General features: G+C 30.8%; 2 protein-coding genes across 2 annotated transcripts; one reads left to right on the forward strand and one right to left on the reverse strand.

Annotated features, from left to right (window-relative positions):
* The first annotated feature begins 1,621 nt into the window (after window positions 1-1,621).
* Window positions 1,622-4,709, forward strand: LOC120072299 (protein PGR). The gene is made up of 6 exons (XM_039024752.1): window positions 1,622-1,663; window positions 1,754-1,978; window positions 2,111-2,224; window positions 3,029-3,251; window positions 3,628-3,876; window positions 4,341-4,709. Exons 2-6 carry the CDS (start codon window positions 1,833-1,835, stop codon window positions 4,470-4,472), a joined length of 864 nt encoding a protein of 287 aa, XP_038880680.1. The 5' UTR covers window positions 1,622-1,663; window positions 1,754-1,832; the 3' UTR covers window positions 4,473-4,709.
* A 1,315-nt stretch (window positions 4,710-6,024) lies between these two features.
* LOC120072300 (auxin-responsive protein IAA1-like) lies at window positions 6,025-8,430 on the reverse strand. Its single transcript, XM_039024754.1, has 5 exons — window positions 8,126-8,430; window positions 7,233-7,427; window positions 6,823-6,937; window positions 6,414-6,475; window positions 6,025-6,310 (listed from the first exon to the last, which is right to left on the reverse strand). The coding sequence occupies exons 1-5, from the start codon at window positions 8,352-8,354 to the stop codon at window positions 6,294-6,296; spliced, it is 618 nt and encodes a 205-aa protein (XP_038880682.1). The 5' UTR covers window positions 8,355-8,430; the 3' UTR covers window positions 6,025-6,293.
* Window positions 8,431-24,146: the final 15,716 nt, after the last annotated feature.

Below are 24,146 nucleotides of genomic sequence, written 5' to 3' on the forward strand. Positions count from 1 at the left end.
GCTCCACTTACAATTATCCTCGATACATTTGACAATAAACAAAGACTTAGTTGACTTCTTTACCTTATATTCAAAATTATTATTTATGAACAGAATAGACAATCTCATTTTTAACTCACTCTTATTCAAAAAAAAGTTGGTCCAACATCTGTGGTTTCAGACATAATCAATTCCCCTTTATGACATGAAGGCAAGGAATTTAATCCTACTGATCTTTCATTAATAGTCACTGCAGGTCTACGCACCTCTGAACGACCACAATCCCTAGAATTCAATCCTACTGATCTCTCATTATCAACCATGAAAGAATCACGCTCTTTCGAAGGACCACAATCCATAAAATTCAATCCTGTTGATCTTTCATTACCAACCACGAAAGGATCACACTTTTCTGAAGGACCACAATTCATTGAAGTAAGTCCTCCTGATATCTCATTACCAAGCACAGGTTTGTTACATTAAGTTTCTCTTTGCAAGTCCCATGCATGAATGTTGTCATTGTTTATTGATAATGTTGATGGTTGAGTGTTCATAGACAATGGAATATTATCCTCTTCTCGATTAAGCTCATATGATACCTCGTATTGTCCGTCTACCCCTGTACTATCATAACTCATATTCACATTTCCATCATGGTTCGATTTTAGCGTTACATATAGCTGAACTCTACAAAGATCTTCCCTAAAACGAAGGAAGCGAACATCACCGTCATTCCATATGTACTGTGGAGGGGCTTCATAGTCAAGCTTATATTTAACTCTCATAACAACATCAAACTCTGAGCAACTTACATTTTCAACCCTAGAAATGTGAGCTTTAAGTTCTTCATACTTCAATGTAATAGGCATAACAATTCCTGTTAGCTCGCCTCCAACATACAAATTTTAGTTCTCATCCCAATCACTTCCATATCGAATTAATAGACACTTTTTCGTCATCCTACAAAGCAAGAGAACATTTTTTTTATTAAGCAGATGAATATCGTCTAATACACATAGATCTCTTTCGTTGTCGCTTTCAATTACTCTCGCTCTCGTGACTCTCGTTGTCTCTCTCTCGCTCTTGCTCTCGATCATTCTCTCTCGCTCTCTCCTCCACCTAGGTCATTGTCGCTCTTTCCTACACCCCTTTTGTTGTCACTTTCTCCCACATCTCTTTCGTTATGCTATTTACATACCTTTTTTGAAACCACGTTCCTACAAATACTAATGAAACCACGTTCAAGAAAAGTTTGTTCCATTCTGAAAAACCTGTTTTGAAAACTTCGTTTGGTTCTGAAAACTTCGTTTGGTTCTGAAAAACTCTGTTCAAATGAAGTTAGATTTTAAAGAATTCACCATTAAATGTTCGTTGTATGTTAACGATTTTAAGTTGTAGACAAATGAATTTATGAAAATTGTCAAATCAATACTACTGTGACTAACAATCACATCACAATGGAAGATAGACAGACAACAAGAGCGAGAACCATGTAACGAGAGCGAGATAATTATTAAGGACAATTCTTGTAATCTCCTACCGTCATGACGTCAGCAGAAGGTCAATTGACAATTTTTTAAAAAATCGGATCATTTGACATTATGGGCTGAAATATTAGGTCATCGGCCCAAATTTCTCCTGGAAATCCCGGTGATGTCCTCAAAGCCTCCAAATTCCGTGGACGGTAAAAACCTCGTGCAAGCTTGTTGGAACCACGCTTCTCACTCTTTTGTTTCTTCATTTAGATGAAACTGATAATTTGATTCAATTCCAGAATTTCAAACTCTGCAGTTCAATTTAACAGTCGCAAGCGCTCTCTATCAAGGAGAAGCTAAGCGACGTGAAGATAAAAAATGGAGTATCATCTGATTCAGCCTTCTGTCGCCGTAATAATCTCATCAATTATTGCTATCAGAGCATACCGAAGAAAATCGTTGGACCTCTCTGGAGCTATCGCCGGATTTATTGTCATGTTGATTCATTTCGCTGTCAGCTACAGGTTTGCCAATTCACTATACCTGATTGGTTACTGGAAGCTGAATCTTGGTTGTTTTATTTGCCTATTTGATTGTGAATTTCCGAGTTCGATCTGGATTGTTGAATTGATGTTATCATGAATTCATTTTTGAAGGTTCGGTGCTGTGCTTCTTGTATTCTTTTTCACTTCGTCTAAGCTTACCAAGGTTGGGGAAGAGAAGAAACGAGTCGTTGATGCTGATTTTAAGGAAGGTGGTCAAAGGAATTGGTAATTCTACTTCCTATACTTCAGGTTATGCACCTCTTAACTTGTAGTTTCTTGTTCAGTTGGCTGAAAGTGCATTTTGGAAATTTTGCTGGAAAATACTGACTACTTGTGTTTTTAGTCTGTGCTTTCATTCTATTCCTTTAATGCCAGAGCTTAAGGTTTAAAACAACTCGTCCAAGGAATATGATTGATCTGTTTTGCATTTAAGTTGCATACTTGGGCGCTCCTGTTATAGAGCTGCTGATCTGATTTGAACATGTCCGGGCCATTAAACTTTCTATATGGGCCAAAATATGTAATTTTTGTTCAATTCAATGCTGAATGTAGTCTATGGTATCTCCACAAGCTCAAATCATAATGGATAAATAAGAACTTCTGTTTCTCCTTGCTTGGTGATAAACCATTCGTTCAAAATGGTCTCAAATGGTTCAGAAGATATTGCAGAACTTAAGTTGCTTCCACATGTGACTTGGCTAAATTAACTTGTCATGCATGCTGCATAGAATGACACTTCGAGAAGAGAATTTGTTTTAAAAAAATATTGTAACTGTAACCAAGTCAAAGATGAAGCTGCTAGAACAACATAACATGTTGACTATCCCACATTGGAAAAATAGAGACTTAATAATTTTTATAAGATATATGTGCTACTCTTCTCATTACCAATTGATTTTGAGATGGAACCTCATGTTTATCTAATAATGCATAAAAATGACTTGGTGATTATTTGTAATTAGATATGTCATTACCCATCCTACCAAAGTTTTGTAACACCATTGATGTTCTGTTATTGCTCCTTTTCAGGATTCAAGTTCTTTCTAATAGTGGTATTGCTACGGTTTTGGCTGTGCTTATTTGGAAAATTACAGGGTGGCAAGATAAATGCCTGGACTCTAAAGATTCAGCTCTTGTCACTGCTCTCATTGGTGGCATTCTAGGGCACTACTCCTGCTGCAATGGGGACACATGGTCTTCTGAGCTTGGAATTCTTAGTGATGCAACACCTCGACTAATCACAAACTTCAAGGTTCAATTAATTTCGATATTTCTTGATTAATCTCTGTCTCGTTTCTTAGACCATTCATCTTTTCCTCCTCTTGTATTGTTGTTCTCTACTGGTTGGATGCAGGACCTTTCTGGTCTATTTTAGCCACTACACATCTCAAACTTAAGCTATTTGGAAAGCATATTATTTGAGTTCACATTTTTCTTTCATGTTGAATTTGAAATGGCAAGCCAAATGTCTGCTTTCTGATTGCAAATTTCCTTTGGTTTCAAAATATGTTAGTATATTTTACAAGCTTAAGCGCATGTTGCTGCTGGTCTTTATCAGCTACCTAAATTCATATCCAATGTACAAATAAATTATGGCTGATTTGGATGTTGTTTCTTTCTGGATATAGCCTGTTCGAAAGGGTACAAATGGTGCAGTAACAAATGCAGGGCTCCTTGCTGCTACTGCTGCAGGCGCTGTCGTAGGATTGACATTTGTTCTCATTGGATTTTTCACTGCAAAATGTGATTATGGCACAGCGCTGAAACAGCTATTGGTAATTCCCCTAGCAGCCGTGGCTGGACTTTGTGGAAGTGTCATAGACTCTCTTTTGGGAGCAACAGTGCAATTCAGTGGATTCTGCACAGTTCGTAATAAGGTATTCCCATTTGCCTCATCCATGTTTCCTACACCCTTTGAATGAATGATTCTGTTTTAGCAAACTAAAAGAACATAAGAACGGTTATAGGGGTATTGGCCTCCAGAGATGAAAAAATATTGTTGTATTTTAGGGGTGTTGGCCTAAGGAGTTGGGAGGAGTGGAGTTGTGAACTCCACAACTTCTTTGACCCAAGGAGTTCGTCGATCCACGACTAAAAATTATGAATTTTATGCCATATTAACTGCTTACTCTATGGGTCTCAAGAGTTCACAACGCCGCACCTTGCTCCAAACATCCTCTTAGTGAAAAGTACGATCTTATGTAAATAATTAAAAACCATTAAGTTACAACTCACAAGAGACCGATTAACCAGCTAACCAATTAACTACTGGAATTACAAATATTCTATGCATCTGATAATGGTTATTTGACGCTCAAGAGAGGAGTTTTCCTTTGTGCAGGTTGTAGGAAAACCCGGACCAACTGTAAAGAAAATATCAGGTCTCAACATTCTTGATAACAATGCCGTGAACCTTGTATCAGTAGTATTAACCACAATGCTTACTTCGATTGCCTGCATCTACATCTTTTGAACGATATCTTCCATTGCAAGGTAAAGCCAGGGGCATGTTGTATAGTTTCTGTTATCGAATAAAGTTATGGCCTATGCGGATAAATAAGATAATCATTCTTAATACAATCAACTTGGATTTGCTTATAGTTGACATGACCTCACTCCCTTTAGGTTGGAAGTTCGATCCTCCATTCCCACAGTTGTACTAAAAAAAATGAATGAAAAATCTTCGGTTCCGTTATTTTATAAAGACTAATGTCGAAGGTGTTTTTTTTTTCTCCCTCAATTCCAAACCCTGACATAGAAGGGAAAATATGACCATCAAACCAATAAACTGTGGAAGCTTCCCTTATGTCAAGAGCGACCAACTTGGTTTTGTTTCATAATATCTAAACTAGAGGGAATTATATTAGTTCATAAACTTATATAACTTCCACCCCGTCTCCTGTTCTTGGTAGTCAGTTTGAAAGATACTTTATTCGATAACAAAAACTATACAACATGCCCCTGGCTTTACCTTACAATGCTGTGAACCTTGTATCAGTAGTATTAACCACAATGCTTACTTTGATTGCCTGCATCTACATCTTTTGAACGATATCTTCCATTGCAAGGTAAAGCCAGAGGCATGTTGTATAGTTTTTGTTATCGAATAAAGTTATGGCCTATGCAGATAAACAAGATAATCATTCTTAATACAATCAACTTGGATTTGCTTATGGTTGACATGACCTCACTTCCTTTAGGTTGGAGGTTCGATCCTCCATTCCCACAGTTGTACTAAAAAAAATGAATGAAGAATCTTCGGTTCCGTTATTTTATAAAGATTAATGTCGAAGGTGTTTTTTTTTTTCTCCCTCAATTCCAAACCCTGACATGGAAGGGAAAATATGACCATCAAACCAATAACCTGTGGAAGCTTCCCTTATGTCAAGATCGACCAACTTGGTTTTGTTTCATAATATCTAAATTAGAGGGAATTATATTAGTTCATAAACTTATATAACTTCCACCCTGTCTCCTGTTCTTGGTAGTCAGTTTGAAAGATTGCCATGAGAACATAACTTGACAAGCTTTAGGATTGATTAGTCTATTGTAAGCGAACACTCTTGCTTTGCTTGCTTCTCATGTAAATGCAGGGTTTTGATCTATACAAAATTTGGATGGTCAATCCAAGCATATATAGTTTAATGGAACAAGACATTAATTACCATCTCAAAGTTGATGATTCAATCTTCTAGCTTTGCAATCTTTGAACTAAAAAAAAGATCTACAAAAGATTTGGGTTGTAATTGTAGGTAACTTGTCTATGGTCAAACGATTTAGACTAGATAAACCTGTTATTTCTTGTTGTTACTTGTTAGTAATTGGTTTCATTCCAATTTCCAGTCTACACATATCATTGGCCACTTTCATAGCCTTTTTCTCTGTTTTTTGTTTTTTGGTACTTCAAATAAATCTTTAATGCACTTCATTACTAAAGAATTTCACCAGACTAGAAGTCTGACATCAAAGGTAACTCAATCTTTCTATAATAGGACATTAATTTGAATTTGATAACACAAAGAAAATGAGGGGAAGAGCTTCAAAATTAGAACTTATAAACAAGTCATTAATATTTGACTACTTAAGCTATGTTGGTATTGGTAACTGTACAACACTGTAGTTAAGTAAATATTACTTTTTTGAACTGACATTTTATTATACAAAATCAACCGAGGCCTAATCACGTCAAGGCAATGCCATAACTACAAGCATATTCATCCAAACTTTAACAAATTCAAAAAGGATAAAGAAAAGAAAAGCTGTCCATCCAAAAGCTTCCTCTCCTTCCCTCCTTTTATGGTGTCCTTGGAGCTGTATATAAGTCAACAACAAACTCACATATTAACAACCTATTGTTCATTTGGATAATAAAAACAGAACAGAATAAATTTCTTAATTAAAAAAAAAAAGTTACCTATGCCAATGGCATCTGAACCTTTCATCAGACGAATACGTTTGCAAGATTCAATAAACAACCTGCACATTTTGTAAGTTGATTAGAAGGGAGGAATGTTAATTAACTAGGTAATTGCGATAGATAACACTTTCTATAATTGTATAGTAACATTTTTAAAGATTTGCTGATATAGCAAAATCTATCATTGATAAATTCTATTGTTAAAAGACTTCTAGTAACGATATAGTGTATCACTAATAGATTCCAAAACTGGACTTAAATTTTTCTATATCTACAAACTATTTTACATTGTACTATATCTGCTAATACTTTGAATCTAATGGCTATATTTGTAGTTACCCCTAATTAATTAGTTAAATAAGATCAAATTGAAATTGATGGAAAAAAACAATGAATATCAACTTACTTCCAAGGGACATCTCCGACTAACATCCAATCTCCATCTTTGTCTTCATAGGTTGGTAAGTATTCATCTGCTCTTTTCACAGGGTTCAAATTGTTTCCTTCTTCCAAGTAATCACCTAAAACACACACGTATCTATCATTTTAAAAAAAATTTAAATTAAATTTTTTGTTTTAGCAATATATATATTATCTAAAATTCAAATCCTTTGGTCTTATCATTAAATGTTACATCATTTAGTAGAAGAATCATATGATAAAAAAAAAAGATAGTCATGTATTGCATAACTTGATCGATAAGACATCTGTTATCATCTTTGAGATCGTTTGAATATATAGTTCAATCTCCGAACATGTGATTGTTGAAAAGATTAATAATAAAAATAAAAAAGAGTATGAATTATATGGACTCACAACATATAGGAAAAGAGGTAAACAATTGCTCAAATGCGATGAATAATTGTTGATAGCCATCGAACATCTCAAGGTCGAGCTTACGCAGATATGGCGCCCCATCAGCCGCAACTTTAACGTATTTGCTGTTCATTTCTATTGTCTTTTTTCTGTATGATCTCACTGGCGGCCAACCCATTACTGCCCGCTTTTGCCCTATGTATATGAAAAATATACTCCATATATTAATAATATTCTACCTATCAAAATTTAACTTCAATTTACTTTGCTCAATTCAACTTGTCTTTCTATAGCTAATAAACTCTCTTTCTTCTCTTAAAAAATAATTTCAAATTTTTACCGTTGCAGATTTCGTTTGATAGTTATTTGATTTTTAAAAATTATACTCTTTTTTACAACTTTTTTTTATCATAATTTTCATCTTTCCTTACTAAACACTAAAATCCTTAGGCAAATTAAAAAACAAAAACATGTTTCTAAAAACTATTTTTTTTTCTTAGATTTCAAAACCTACCTTTGTTTTTTAAAACACTCCAAAAAAAAAAAAAAAAATTAGAACAAAGAGCGGGTAGAAATAATGTTTATAATCTTAAATCTTTAAAATAAAAAATTAAAAGACCAAATGGTTATGGAAATGTGTTGGGTAGTATCATTTTTTTCCTTTTTGAATCTTAGTGAGTCGTTAAAAACATAATTATACCCAAATATACAATCTTTTATTTATAATAATGAAAACATTCTTCCATTTAGGAGCTTGAATTATATTAATAAAAACATAATAACATCCAAAGAAAATTTGACTCCAAAATTGTTCTGATTACCATAACAAAATCGAATCATTATCATATTCAAAAAGTTTAATTGGATAGACTACGATGGATGTTAAAACTCACTATCGCCGGAAGAGATGAGTTGAGGCTGGTCGTGACCGTCACGCGGTTCGCTTGTCGAGCTCCCAACACCGGCATCAACAGTGTCAAGGAAACAACGTTTGGCGTTGGGTTTGTGATCAGTTGGCCGGAATTCGGCTCCTGGAAGTCCCAAGGTGAGCTCAGTTTCATCGAAATTGATTTGAGTCAAATCAGATTCCGGCGACTCTGGAACTGTCTCCGACGATGACATAGCTAATGATGCAAACCACAAACTCCTTTGTATTTTGTTTAGTGAATAATGAATTATAAGTTGTTGGTTTGAGGATTTCATTTCATATATTATATATAGAACTAATAAAGCTGGAAATAGATCATGAGATATGATTATTGTATGAGGAAAAGAACAAATAGGAAGAAGACACGTGGGGTATGGCGGTTTAAGCCATTAAGCCCACACGTACCAAAGTTTCTTCGACACGAGAAACACAAATTGAAATTAAGGTGGTCAATGTCGGTACATTCAATCTAAATGCCTTTCTCGTTTTTTATTTTTTTTTTCCTTTTACGTTCATTTCACAACAATATTAATTTTATTATAAATATTATGATAATAGATATCGGTTAGATTTATGAGTGTTTATTGATTATGTCCTCATTTTTCAAAGTGTTGTCCATGTGTCTCAATATTACATATTATTAGTATTTATTTAATTCACATCCTACTTGTCAAATTGCCTATAAATAGTGGCATTTTGTGAGTTTTGGAATACACACATTGTGTTAAATCCAAAAAGATTGGAGAAAGTGGAGAAATCCATCATTTTTATTTTATTTACTTTTGTTATTAATTTATTTCACAAATTTATATATTATGTTTAATTTATTTTATTATTATATTATATTATATCTATTTTAATATTATATTTTATGGTATCTGTGTTCCCGTTGTGCTCCTCAAGTTCACAATACATTACTAGCACGAGCTCCTAACGTTTTTCTCGCTAAAAATATGTCCTAAAGGTATGTTGATCTTTCTCTCTTTGTTATAATTAATAAATTAAATGTTGTTTTACATATTTGATAAACATTAAATTTCTAATATAAATGAAATATTTTGTAATAATATTACTACGAGAAATATTATAAAATTAGAATTTATGTCATTGTATATTATAAAATTAGAATTTATGTCATTGTGCTTGATGCCAAAATATACCTAGATGCCATAAAAATGTAGTCATCTGAAAACAAATTTTTTTCCTAAAACTCGTCGTAAATGAATGCACTTGAGGCTCAAAAATTTTAAATCAATATGTTAGAGAAGACATTTTTCTACATTTTGGATATGCTCCTGTAGTAGCAATATCGAGAGAAAGGTTTTAAACAGTATTATGAACTAATTTCATGTCTTCTCGTAACCAAACGAAATAACAAGTTATTAATGAAAATCATGAATCTCAACCAACTGAAACGATACCATTCCCTGAAGTGAATGGTGTGCATGTTAATAATTGTGGTCGAGGTTGTGGTCGTGGTTGAGATCGTGACCGTGACAGAAAAAGAAATAATTATTATTTTTGTGGTGATCGTTCTAATCATTCAAATTTCAAGAGAACCACACAAAATGGTGATCACAAACGAAAAACACCACAAGATAAGAGATAAAAAAGTATTGAAACTAATTGCTTCCGATGTGGGACGACTGACCATTGGCCACGTACCTATTGTAATTCAAAACACTTAGTTAATCTCTATCAAGTCTCCCTGGAGGAAAAGTAAAAAAAAAAAAAAAAAACATATGGAAGCAAATTTTGCATACAATGATAATGATATATTTTATCCATCCAATATAACAGATTTGGATGTGACACTTTTTTTTCAAATCTCTTGAAGAGAAAATTGACACATTTGATGACATTACAAGCATTTCTTTTGATTTTGAGAATATTTAGTATTAATATTGTTTACTTTTTATATTTTTTTCCTTGGTTAATATTAAATTTTGTATATTCCAAGTGTTGTTTTTCTTATTATAATTATTTTCTTTTAATGAAGAAACATGTATCATTTTCATATGTTGGGTGACTAAAAACTGAGTAAGGAATATCTATATCTGGCAGACAGCGCAACTACACATACAATACTTACAAGTAGAAAATATTTTTCTAAACTGACAATGCTAGAAGTAAAAGTCAAACGATATCAGGTTCTACAAACCTAATTGAAGGCTTTGAAAAAACAAATATTATTTTATCTAGAAGAACAAAATTTATAATTGACAATGTATTGTTCTCTAGTCAATCAAAGAGAAATCTACTTAGTTTTAAAGATATGTTGCAATGGTTATCATATTGAGACTGATAGAAAGAATAATATGGAGTATCTTTATATCATATCTACTATCTCATATGAAAAACGTATATTGGAAGAGTTGCTTTCTTTATCTTCTGAATTATATTATACTCATATATGAGTTGAAACATATGCAACAATGAACCTAAAGTTCATGAATCCAAACATATTTATAATTTGACATGATAGATTAGGTCATCCAAGATCTATAATGATGAGAAGAATTATTGAGAATTCAAATGGACACCCATTGAAGAGTCAAAAGATTCTTCAATCTAATGAATTATCATGTGATGCTTGATCTCAAGGAAAATTGATAATTAGACCATCACCAGCTAAAGTGATTGAATCACCTACATTTTTAGAACGAATTCATGGTGATATTGTTGGGACTGATGTCCTAATTCTCCCGGAGTCTCGTAGTTTGTAATCTATACACATTGTTATGAATAAAATAAGAGTTATTTTATTTGGCATTTACTCATATCCAATAAACTAAGCTCTATGGTTATTATATGTAAACCTTAAGCATGTATATGAGATATATAAGTGGATCATGCCTTAAGTGATAACCTAAAAAGGTCTGTAGTATAAGGATTAAGGAGGGATACCTGATCCTGGTGATACTACGGATACGGCCCGCTTTGTAGAGGTTTGCAAGTGTTGTGAACTGCTACAAATGGTAGATTCTGACCATTCATGTGGAGACATGCGAGCAAGGGTGTCCTATACAAAGAGTTTGTATAAGATCGAACCACGAAATGACTAGTCTCTGTACGTTTAAATACGAATGGAATTTGGAACGATCATTCCGCTGCTCATGGAAATCCTCATGTCTGATCTTCTTCAGATATATGTGGACCTATTAACCCACCAAGTGAACCATTAAGATATTTTATGGTATTAATAGACGCATTCAGCAGATGATCACACGTGTGCTTATTATCAAGTCAAAATCTTGCATTTGCAAGATTACTTGCTGAAATAATTAAGTTAAGAGCACAATTTTCTGATTAAACAATTAAGACCATTTGTCTTGATAATGCTGGTGAATTTATATCTCAAGCTTTTGATAATTATTGTATGTCAATTGGAATAAGTGTTGAACATCATGTAGCTCATGTTCATACACAAAATGATTTAGTTGAATCATTCATAAAACGTTTGCGGTTAATTACTAGACCATTGCTTATAAGAGTTAAGCTTCCTACATCTGTATAGGAACATGCTATTTTGCATGTGGCATCACTTGTACGCATTATGCTAGTAGCTTATCATAAGTACTTGCCATTACAATTAGCTTATGGCCATGAGCCAGATATTTCCCATCTGAGAATTTTTGGATGTGCAGTATATGTTCCAATTACTCCACCACAATATACTAAGATGGGTCCTCAAAGGAGGTTAGGAATATATGTTAGATATGATTCCCCATCAATTATTAAGTATTTTGACCCTGACAGGTGATGACTGCACGATTTACTGATTTTTGTTTTAATGAAACAAAATTTTCAACATTGGGGGGAGGGATTAAAAAGTTGGAAAAAGAAATTACATGAAATGCATTGTTATTGTCTCATTTAAATCCCTATACAGATCAATGTGAACTTGAAGTTTATAAAATAATTCATTTGCAAATATAGCAAATAAGTTACCATATGCATTTATAAATGCTAAGAAAGCAACTAAGTCATATATACCAGCTACAAACGTTCTAATAAAAGCAATAAGTTGTCACTAATGAGTCTGGGACACACCAGAAACGTGATAAACTATTCAGTTCCAAAGATAAAAATCCTCGAAAAAGAAATAGTCAATAAATGACTCAGTTAATAATATGGATGTTCTAGAAGAAATCCTATATATAAGTACTCATAAGGATATTAAAGTAAATGAGGATAATAATGAGATCTCAATAAATTATGGAACCATATAAGTTGACAATTTGCAGACAATGTTATTCACGATATTGTTTATGAAAGTGAGTATGAAAAATATCAACATAGAAAGGATTGACTAATGTGGAAAGAAACAATCCAATATAAATAAACTCATTTTTCAAATTTTGAGAACTAGTAGTTCAGACATCAATGAATGTCAAACATGTATGATACAAGTGGAGTATTTGTAAAACAAATATAGAGAAGCCACAAGATATAAAGCCAGACAGATCCCATCATAATTCTCACAATAGACTGATATTAATTATGAGAAAACATATTCTCTAATGGTCGATATACAATACCATGACATATTCCTCCAAAAGAAGAATATTGGAGTAGAGTTAAACATATAGTATGTTTTATTTGAGAATTAGTTTACATTGATTTATTTTATTCTAATAAATCTAATTATGATCTAGTTGGTTATGAAGATGCAAGTTAGTTATCTAACCCAAACAAGCTAGATCTTAAATAGGTTATTTAGTACATGGAGAAGAATTTTTATATCATGACGATCAATGAAACAAACCATATGACTACTTCCTCAAATCATGCTGAAATTCTTGCAATTCATGAGGCTAGTCGAGAATGTGTATGACTAAGATAAATGACTCAGTACATTTGTGGAACATGTGGTTTGTCTTCTAGTAAAAATCTTCCAATGATATTATACGAAGACAACATTGTTAGGGATGATGCCCTAAACTCTCATGTCCTGTAGTTTGTAAACACAGTTTTGAACAAACGCTTGTGATGTATAATATATGATATTTTCTTCACTTATTGTCTATGAACATTGGATGTTTTATATGCTTTACCATAAACCAATAAACTAAAATCCCTAGTTATCGTTTGTAACTTAAGCATGTATGTGGAGACATACAAGTGGATCATGTTTTAAGTGATAACCAAAATGGTCTGTAGTATATGGATATAAGAGGGAAACCTTATCCTGATAACGCTACAGATGCGGCCCGCTTTGTAGAATAGTTACAAGTATTGTGACTTACTATAGATGGTCTGATCCTGATCATTCATGTGGGGGACATGCGAGCGGGGGCGTCCTATACAAAGAATTTGTATAAGACCTGACCACGAAATGTTAACGTCTCGTTATATAACGTCGTTCATGATAGAGACTCCACTTCACTAGAATGACCATAGGTAATATGACCTCAATCCTAAGTGAGTTGGGAACTCCTGCCTTTGAGAACGATCTTTTGATTTGTATAGGTGCGAGGAAAATGGATATAAATATGATTTGTATCTAGTGGAGGAGAAAACACTATGGTTTATATGTGATATTAAACTATAGGTTAATGAATATAATATGATTATATTTATTATTTTAATTGGACAATTATAGGATAATCGTGCTGGCGTTTTCTCCGTAACCATATGTTAGTGGGTGGTTTCATTTAGTTTTTGTAACTTAAGAATAAAATGAAAATCGTTTTCATTTTGTAAGAGATCAGATAATATGCTCATGCATTGTGTATACAGCCTATCGCATAGCAAACCAAGAGCTTACACGATAACTCAAAGTTTCTACACGATCGTATGCATGTGCACCTCTTTCTAAACGATCGCATAGGATTTGCTAAACGATTGTCTAGCTCTTTCCTAAATGATCGCGCGCTCGAGCGTTTACTAAACAATCGTCTATACGATCACAACCTATTTACTAAACGATCGTGTACCTTCTTCTAAACGATCAAGCATTGTCTATACGATAGACCCNACCTATTTACTAAACGATCGTGTACCTTCTTCTAAACGATCAAGCATTGTCTATACGATAGACCCTGCCTTCTCCCACTTATCCGGTCATTGTATACAATCTACCTTTCCTCTACCAAATCCAACAGAGCCTATACCTCCTGGATTCTCACCCCGAGAATACCGAGGGTTCTTAGTGGTGGTGTCATCCCTATTGTTGCTGTGTTTTTGTGGAGGCTGTTCATGGGTAGACGATCGGAATTTTGGTGAACAATTTTCTTGGACGTTCCAGCGAGAGCGAGAGGAGCAGACCTTTGGAGAGAACGAGATTTGATGTGGAGAAGTGTTCTTCAATTGTATGTTTTCTTGTTTTCTTGTTATTTAGTTCTCAAAGCATACCTGTAATTATTTGTATATTGCATATCTGTTCTCTTAGATTGTAAATGTGGTAATTCTGTCATAGTGAGTTTGGAACGATCCACTTGCGCTCAGAGGTACTCTTGTATAAGAGTTCCTTCAAATACAACATGCATATCCTAAATCAAAGGAGGATATATTAAAGGAGATGGAACAAATCATATTTCACCAAAGCTTTTCTATACTCGTGATCTTGAAGAAAATGGTGACATCATTGTACAACAAATTTGTTGTAAGGATAACCTACCAGACTTATTTACCAAAATCATTACTAACTGCAACCTTGAAGAAATTAGTACACAATATTGGAATGTAGTGACTCAGAGATCTCAAGTGATATTTTCATGAGGAGTAAATATACTTTTTTTTTAAAGAATATTAGATTATATGAAATATGTACTCTTTTTTCTTCACTAAGATTTTTTTCCCAATGGGTTTTTTCCTAATAAGGTTTTAACGAGACATATTTCATATATATAATGGGCATCTAAGGGGGAGTATTCTAAATATTATGATAATAGATGCCTATTAGATATTCATACTTAGTGTCCATGGACCATGTGTCAACATTATACATTATTAATGCCAATGTAACTCACGTCCTACTTGTTAAATTGTCTATAAATAGTGGGGTTTTGGAATACACACATTGTGCAAAATCTAAAAAGATTGGAGAAAATGGAGAAATCCATCATTTTTATTTTATTTACTTTTGTTATTTATTTATTTAATATTATTTATATATTATGTTTAATTTATTTTAATATTTATTTATTTTATTATTATATTATATTATATCTATTTTAATATTATATTTTATTGGTATCCGTGTTTCCATTGTTCTTTTCAAGTTCACAACAAATTCATCATTTGTTGAATAATATCAGTTGAAAAATACTTCTTTTCGTTTGTTGAGAAATACTTCTTTTCGTTTCTAAGTTTTGAGTTTAATTTTCAATTAGTCCTTAAATTTTAAAATATATTATGTGTGTAGTCTATAAATACTCATTTGGATTTTAATACAGTTCCTAAGTTTCAAAATGTTATAATTTTATGTTTGAGGTTTAAATTTAATTTCAATTTGATTCTTAGATTACAAAATTTACAGTTTTAACTTCATTATTTCATTAAATACTCACTTTTCATTTTTTTTATTGATTATGTCTTTTAATTAATTTAAAGAATTATAGTTAATTAAATGTCAGTATTTTTTTCCATCAATAATAAAACTAATATTTAAAGTTCACTTCATAATCATTTTAAATTAATTAATAGACACTAACGTCAAAATTAAAAGTTAGTTTTTAATGAAAAATTCATATTAAAAGTATAAAATTTGAAACCTATGGACCAAATTGAACCAAAACTCAAAATTTAAGAAGTAAAAGTGTAATATTTTGAAACTTAGAGATTAAATTGAAATCAAACTCAAAATTTAATGACTAAAGTGTAACATTTTGAAACATAGAAATTAAATAGAAACTAAACCCAAAACCTAAGGACCAAAATTATTTTTTTCTTAGTTTCATTATATATAAAAAAATTTAAAACTATGCCGTTGATTTCAATTATACTCTTAAACTTTGAAAAGTTTTATTTTAATCATTTGAAGATTTGAAATTTATTTCACAACAACCTCCGTAGACTTTTACCATTATATCATGGATGAAAATGTTTGTTTCCACTTATGTGCACAAATCTAAATACATACAAGAAAAACAATATATAAAAAATGACATATATGTGAACCATACATATGTTATCATCTTCTTCTTTTCAAGTTTTCATCCTCGCGTAGGTCTATAATTTTCTCCCTAACCATGACCCTAAATTTACTTCTCCTGTGTGTAGTTTAGATTGTGGACATAAGCAATAGTCAATATATAAGCAAACATAAAATTTTAATTTCTTTTATGAATTTAGCAACAAAAGTCTATAGGATGTTTTGAAATAAATTTTAAGCTTCAAAGTTCAAGGTTATAATTGAAACTCAAACCTACACGAACATTTTTTTAATTATTTAATTAATAATATAATATTTTCATATTCCATCTTGCATCTTTTTCAACTTTGGAAAAAATAAATGTATTGCAAGTTTTGGTTTAAATATAATGTCTCTAAACTTTTTTTAAAAACTTTAACTTCAACATGCATTCTTTCCTATGTAGTGTTGTCAAGATACATTATTACTAAAGAAAGAAAGCACTAAAATTCATCCTAATTTATCTTGATTATTATCCAACTTATGTTTTTTTTTTTCTTTTCTTTTCTTGTTAGTTGTTGTATGGTTATCACACTATACATACAAAGAAGAGGAAATTTGCATCTAGCTAGGTTGATTTTTATAGGATAAGAAAGCCAAGTGGCACCAACCAATCCTAACGAGACCTATATGTCACAATAATCATATGTGATAGTTTACAAAGAGACCAAGTTTACGATATAAGGTTTAATTTGAAGTTCAATGATAAATTATGATGTAAACATAAGATTATAATTCACACCCATTTTAAAAATTTTGTCCGTATTGATTCAAAACAATAAGAACTAATTTTTGTGTCATGAATTTTGTTTCATTTCTAGTTTAACGATATGTGAGACTATGATAATTTTGAATTTCAAACTTTTTAACTAATTCAAGTGGAGTATTAGGAGTGAATTTTATATTATTCATCGAGATCTATAATATGCATTAGAATAATCTTAATGTGATATTTTACAAAGGAGAGATCAAGTTTATTAGATAAGATTCACTTTGAAGTCCCATTATAAATTATGACGTAAATTTATCTTTTCAACAAATTTTGTCCACGTTAATTCAAAACATAAATGAAAGAACTCATGTTTGTGTCATCAAATTTATTTCATTTTTAGTTTAATTTGTGAGATAGAAAATTGGAACAAAAAGGGTGAATTTAACAAAGTAATTAATTTTTATTTATTTCTAAGGAGAAGAAAAGGAAGAAAGGTTGATATTTTGTTGGAGACATAAGGAGATAATTATGAGAATATGATTAGAGGGAAGTGGGGAAGGTGGCACAAAAAAAAAAAAAAAAAAGCAAAGGAAGGAGGGGGGGCCCATAGTGTACCAAAAAAGTCAATGGACGAAGTGATTTGACTGTGGAAGGTTTGTTTTGGGAGACAGAAACATCGGGAAGCTTTCCACTTTGTCGACACCTTGTCGCTTCCCCTTACCATTCATCGTATCCTATCCTATTCCCCTTCCTTTATTTTTCTTCATCTCTCTTTTTCTAATATAAAATCTCCTCATTGAATATATATATATATATATATATATATATAGTTAAACATCTTTCATCTCTAACATTTCATACAACTAATAATTTCGTCTGCCAACTTTAATTTATAACGATTTAATTTTTATATTTTCAATTTTATAATAATTTAGTATTTAAACTTTATTATGTAATAATTTAGTTCTTACACTTTCAAATTTGTAATGATTTAGTCTTTACCGTATAAATTAGTGTTAAAATTTAATAATATTTTTTGCATAAATAAACCGATAAATTAATTAGAGACTCAATATTCTTACAAAATACATAGTCTATATCACGAAATAATAAAAAAATTGATATCTAATTTTGATGATTTTTCTTTTACGTTTGGAACTAAATTATTACAAATTTGAAAATACAAGGTTTAAATTGAGTTTAGGGACCAAAAGTGTTTTTTAACTTATATATATAGTTTAAAAATTGAAGTTGATGAAATGTTAAGAACTCAATATTAAGAAACACGGACAAAGATATATTTAAATTGGGATGTCTGATGCATATTTTACAAAAATAATATAAAAATAAAAAAATATTCAAATTCAAATGACGGAGAATGAATCAATCTAATTATAAATATAACAAATGTTTACTACCTATTAGTGATAGACCCTGATAAACATATATCATTCATAGACACTGCCATTTTACTATATTTTAAAATATATTTAGCAGTTTTTCCTTTTAAAACAATTAACCTTAGTAAATAGATTATCTCTTTTAAAAATAAATCAAAATTTGCATTATTTATATTAAAGAAAAATCAATGTACGCCTTAAGGGTTGTATCAATTTCAATCATGAATTAATAATTGTATTAATTTAAATCCTAAATTTTCATAAATGTATTAATTACATACTTCATTATGTTCTGTTTGGGTATCATATGAGACTTGTGATTTGATCAATTGGACCCTTAAATTTTTATAAACGAATCAATTTAGACTCCTAACTAATATTTCCTTCGAAAATTATCCTTACATCAATTCTAATCAGTCCATTTTATTGATCTAAAACTTAAAAAAATTTGCACACATGTAAGGATTAAAAGCATGGACTACGTTCAAATATAATCTTAATAAAAATCTAAATTGATTAACTTTAAAGTTAAAACAATTATATGTTTCTCATGATATATTTCAAACTAAGTCTGAATAGATTATGTAAATTTACAAAAGTTTGAGATTTAAATTAATAGATTTACTAGTTTATGGTTTAAATCGATACCGTTCTCAAAGAAAAAGGGTGTAAAATGAAATTTTACCCATATATTATATTTATATTAGTGATATTTTGTTACTTTTCTTTTATGTTTCATAAAAAAATTTATGATATAATATATATGTTAATTTACCTTTATGTCGATATCGAATTCATAAAAATATGAAAATACTAATAAGTAGATGATTTTTTCTCGAGGCATGTAGATAAAAATTAATATATATATATATATATATATATATATATACAAGTTAGAAGGTTATGGTAATGCTATTAGGCCAGCCAAAACCAGTTGCCGCACGCGGCTTGAAGAAAAATAAAGGGAGAAGAAACGCATTTTTTTAATATATAGAGAAAAAAAAAATCCACTAATAACGCCATGCAATAATTCTGTCAGTTTCATTTCATTTCATTTTATTTTTTTTAGAAAAATAGATTTGAAAGATCATGATAAGTGATTATCAAATAAATTCGTCGTTATCAATATTAAAGTGATACAGTTCCATGGTGACATAACAAACAAGCGTCTTTTTGTAGTAATATTAATTATTAATTTTTGAATCGGCTAATTGCATGAACTATTAATTAATAACAATTTGATATACTGTTGAACTTTGATATTCAAGTTGTCTGATCTAACTATTCGAATTAATGTTATTTCATTTTTACAAAAATAAGAAAAAAGATAAAAAAAAAATTTAAATCATAAGATAGTTTAATAAAAAGAAAGATTTCCATTTGTGTGTATCAAACATCCTTCTATAATTTAAAACACAACACAATTACTTGAATATATATATATATAGCAAATAGTGTAAGAGATATTAAGAATCTACAATCATCTTAATTAGGGTAATTATTCACATGAGACCATGAATATAGTGCCTAATAGTCTTAGGAATAGTTTCGAGAGCAAGAAAGTTTCAAATTGATGTTTTAAGCGTTCCATTATCCTTCATTTATGTGTTTAGGAATAGTGACAATCTACCTAACAAATTTTCCAATAATGAAGTTTGTATCAATTTTATTATCTTTGAATCTTGGAAAATTATTCAATAATTTTACTTGTTCTCTCATCATTTTCTACTCATAGTTTTCACATTTACTATGTCAACATTCGAATATTCTTAACAAATTTTAGAGCGTAAAAACAAGTTTTTAAAAACTATCTTTTTAGTTTTCAAATTTTTTCACTTTGATTTTAATAATACTCATAAAATATAGACCAAAAAACACTGATACCAATATACAGAAGTGATGCTTATGAACTTAACTTTCAATTTTTGTGTTTCATAAACTTTTAAACTTCAATATTTGTTAAACTTTTGATTTTAGACTTTAATAAATTCTCTATTCTTTTTAATAAGCCAGTGTAGTTTTCAAATTTTTAAGACTCACAAGAGTGAAAGTTCCTTTAAGTTTTATTGGACATAAAACTTCGTTTGATATCTAATAAATCAGTAAATTTTTAAAATTCTCAAATATGTTTAGAGACTTATTCAATACAAAATTTAAAATTTATGAAAATTATTAGATATTTTCAAGTACATGTACTCAATAGACACAGAAACCTTAAATTTAGGGATTGACTAGATACTTTTTAAAAATTTTGAAAATTAAATAGACACAAATCTAATAGTTTACAGATTAAAATATTATAATTTAACTTAACAATAAACATACATCAATCTCAGGCTCACATACTAATTAAGTCGATTAATATTTAAAATAATTATGATAGGTAATACTTTTAGAACTAATAATTAAATGAATAGCAACATTTTAAAAGAATTATAAATGTAGTAAAATCGATAAATGATAGATTTTATTGCTAATAGACTTTTATTAGTGATATTTTCTCTCATTGATTGACTCTAATAATTCGATATAAATTTTACCATACTTATTTGCCAACAAGAGCGTAGCTCAACTGACATACAGTTCATACTATCAACCTCGTGGTTTGAGGTTCAATTTCCTCACTCCACACTTTAATTACAATATCTTTCCAATTTTTTTTTACCATATTTGTATTTTTTTTTGCAAGGTACCATGTTTGTTAATATTTGAGATGTGATTTGCTATATTTGAATAGATATGTTCGTGTATATTTTTCTCCGATAGATTAAAAAAAATACTAATAGAATAAATTAATAATTTAGGCCCTATAAACTAAGCAATAAATTTCTAAACTAACTTAACTATATTAGGATGAAGATACAATGGGCCATCCTTGGTTTATGAGCCGGTCCCAAAAATAAATACATAACATAATTATGTTGAAGACTACTTTTAATATATTTTATGAGAGAGAGAGCATGCAATGATGCTTGGCATGTGTATCAAGTATAATGCATTTTGTGAGCAAATACATTGCATTTAGTTTTTTTTTCTTAGAAACATTTTAATTTGTTATAGTTGTTAAGAAGCTTCACTGAATGTGCTTGCTTTAATTTTTCACACATACCCACTTTAATTAATTAATTATTAATTAATTAATTAATTATTAGCACAGTTCATGTACTTGGTTATACTAATCAAGCACGTTGGATTCCCAATCTTTATCCTCTTTTTACGCCTAATTATATAAATTTAATGGGGGAGACAAAAAAAAAAAGTTTTAATTTCTACTTTTTTTTTAATGTTTATTTGCATTGCTTTATCATAAAGAAAATAAAGGGCTTTTGTCAGAAATATTATAATTGAGGGGGAGCGGGTGCAATTCTATAAAACTATACTTTTTTTTTTTTTTTCTTTTGGTCTCAATTATGAGATCGTTGTCTGACAAAATGGCTATAATTGGAATCTTGTTTAGAAAAGAAATAATAATGGTGTGTAGGCTTGATTTTGTAAAAGGAGATCTATAAATTTGTCTTAATAACGGTAGCTAAATCATGATTATATTTCTTAATCTCCCAATTTGAATTTTGGACGGCTTAGTTTAGGTAATTGGTATGTACTTTTTCTCTTAAAATTAAAAGTTTAATAAGCTAGGTAATTGGTATGTACTTTTTCTCTTAAAATTAAAAGTTTAATCACTTATTATTACTACGGTTATATTAATAAAAAAGTAAATTTTAGGAAAACGCAAGGATTAGCATGTTTGGAACTAATTCTATTATATAAATTACTTAAAAGTAATTGGATTTTGTCAAGTTGGGATTGTTATTTGATAATCATTCGAAAATTGGGTTTGTTTTCTCATAATTTTTGTTGTCTCAAATTTTGATATGGCTAATGTTGTTAATCATGTAGGTAGTGACCTTTTTGAATTGAGTGACTTGAGGAGATTATCTCCTTGTTCGAGGTTGTTTGGATTGTGTCTTTCGCATAATGTTTGAGAGTGACAAATAGAGTGGCACATTATCTCGCTCGTGCAACGGCGTCTTTCAATAATTAAAAGGATATTGTCCTTTTAGAAACTATTTAGGAAAATACTGTTGTTTTCAAACTATTTGTAAAAATATTGTTGTTTTTGTTTTAAATAAGTCGAGGGTTGAATAATATTTAATTATCATTCCGGAGACATTCCTCTATCAAAAGATCGTATTTCTAAATTTTCATAAGGCCTCCCTGGAATTCCTTCCAAAGCTTGTTGAATAATTTTTACGGATTCTGTCATATCAGCAAGTCTGACTAAATAACAAACTAATGAATCTCCTTCTTTTTGCCACTGAACTTCCCAATCAAATTCGAGAGCGAGATTATGAGAGAGAGCGAGATTTTGAGAGAGCGAGATTTTGAGTGTGAGCGTGAGCGAGAGCGAAATGGCGAGATTTTGATAGAGAACGAGAATACCGTACAAATTTTCCTTTTTTTTCCTTTTTAATTATTACACATTCCACCTTCTTCTTTCTAATCCTTTCTTCTTTTATTTTTTTTTTTATTTTTCATTTTATAAAAATAGTTTCTAAAAATATTTTATTATTTTATTTAAACTCTAAAATGAATAAATTAAAAAAATAATAACTCATAAAAATAAAAAAATGTAAATTAAATATCTCATTTATATAAAAATAATTACAAAAATCAATGTGTCCCACAAGACGGACGTCATTGATTTCGAGCTAGTTGTCGTCGTTGACTTCGAACTTGAGGTTGCTCGGGTTCTTCTTGATGTTGCTCTGGTACTTCTGCAGGCGCTTCATAATATAAATATTCATTATGCTCTCCACGACCCTGACCATGTCTATGCACGTATGAAAACGAAGGACCAGCTTCTGAGTCATAATGTCCTGAACCAAATGCTGGCGTCATCATCATCGGACTAACATAATCAGTTTGACTCTGCATCTGCGTCTGCGTCATAGGGGGCAACTCTTCCACATTATGTACAACCTCATCAAACTCATCCTCTTTCCGAACAAGTCCTCTATGTCTAGGAGCTGGTGGAAGAACAATAGGTATATCGTACATATAATGAATTTCCTCCATATAGCTTTGGTTGTCACTACATATAGCAAGAACCTGGTTCGGATCATTCACAACCTCACAGAGTCTACTGTTGTTCGATCTCTGTGAATTATAAAACAATTAGACAATATTTAAAATAAATTTAAATTTAAAAAAATTAGATAATATTTATTCATTTACCATATGACCCACAGCTGCTCCCAGACGAATGACGTAATGCCTTGTGATATTATTATATCAATGAATGTATTCTAGAGTGACATCTGTATCAAACTGTTCAAGAGAAACCCCCACTGCAATAAACCTTTTGCACGATAGTGCCATCGCACTACCAAATGTGCAACTTTTTCGGACCAATCTCCAGTCCTTAGGTCAATATCATGCAGTATGGGTTCAGTATTATAAGGCGATGGAACATCCTGCTGAAAACCGAATTGTCTCATCACCCTGTCAGGAAGATGCCACTCACCAATATGAAAAAATATGAGAGGACTCATCGTCCGCCATATGTTTTGACCATTCGTACAAAAATTAGGAAAAGTATGCACAATAATTTTGTACAGCTCCCAAATAACCTGAAACACAAAATGTTATATCAAAGAATATTAAAGACAAATACAATAAAAATGTGAATAAAATAATCAATTAGGTTTAGTGTAATGTACTTGTTCAGGTTGAAGCA

The sequence above is a fragment of the Benincasa hispida genome, chromosome 2, assembly GCF_009727055.1.
Source record: "Benincasa hispida cultivar B227 chromosome 2, ASM972705v1, whole genome shotgun sequence".
Taxonomy (NCBI): Eukaryota; Viridiplantae; Streptophyta; class Magnoliopsida; order Cucurbitales; family Cucurbitaceae; genus Benincasa; species Benincasa hispida.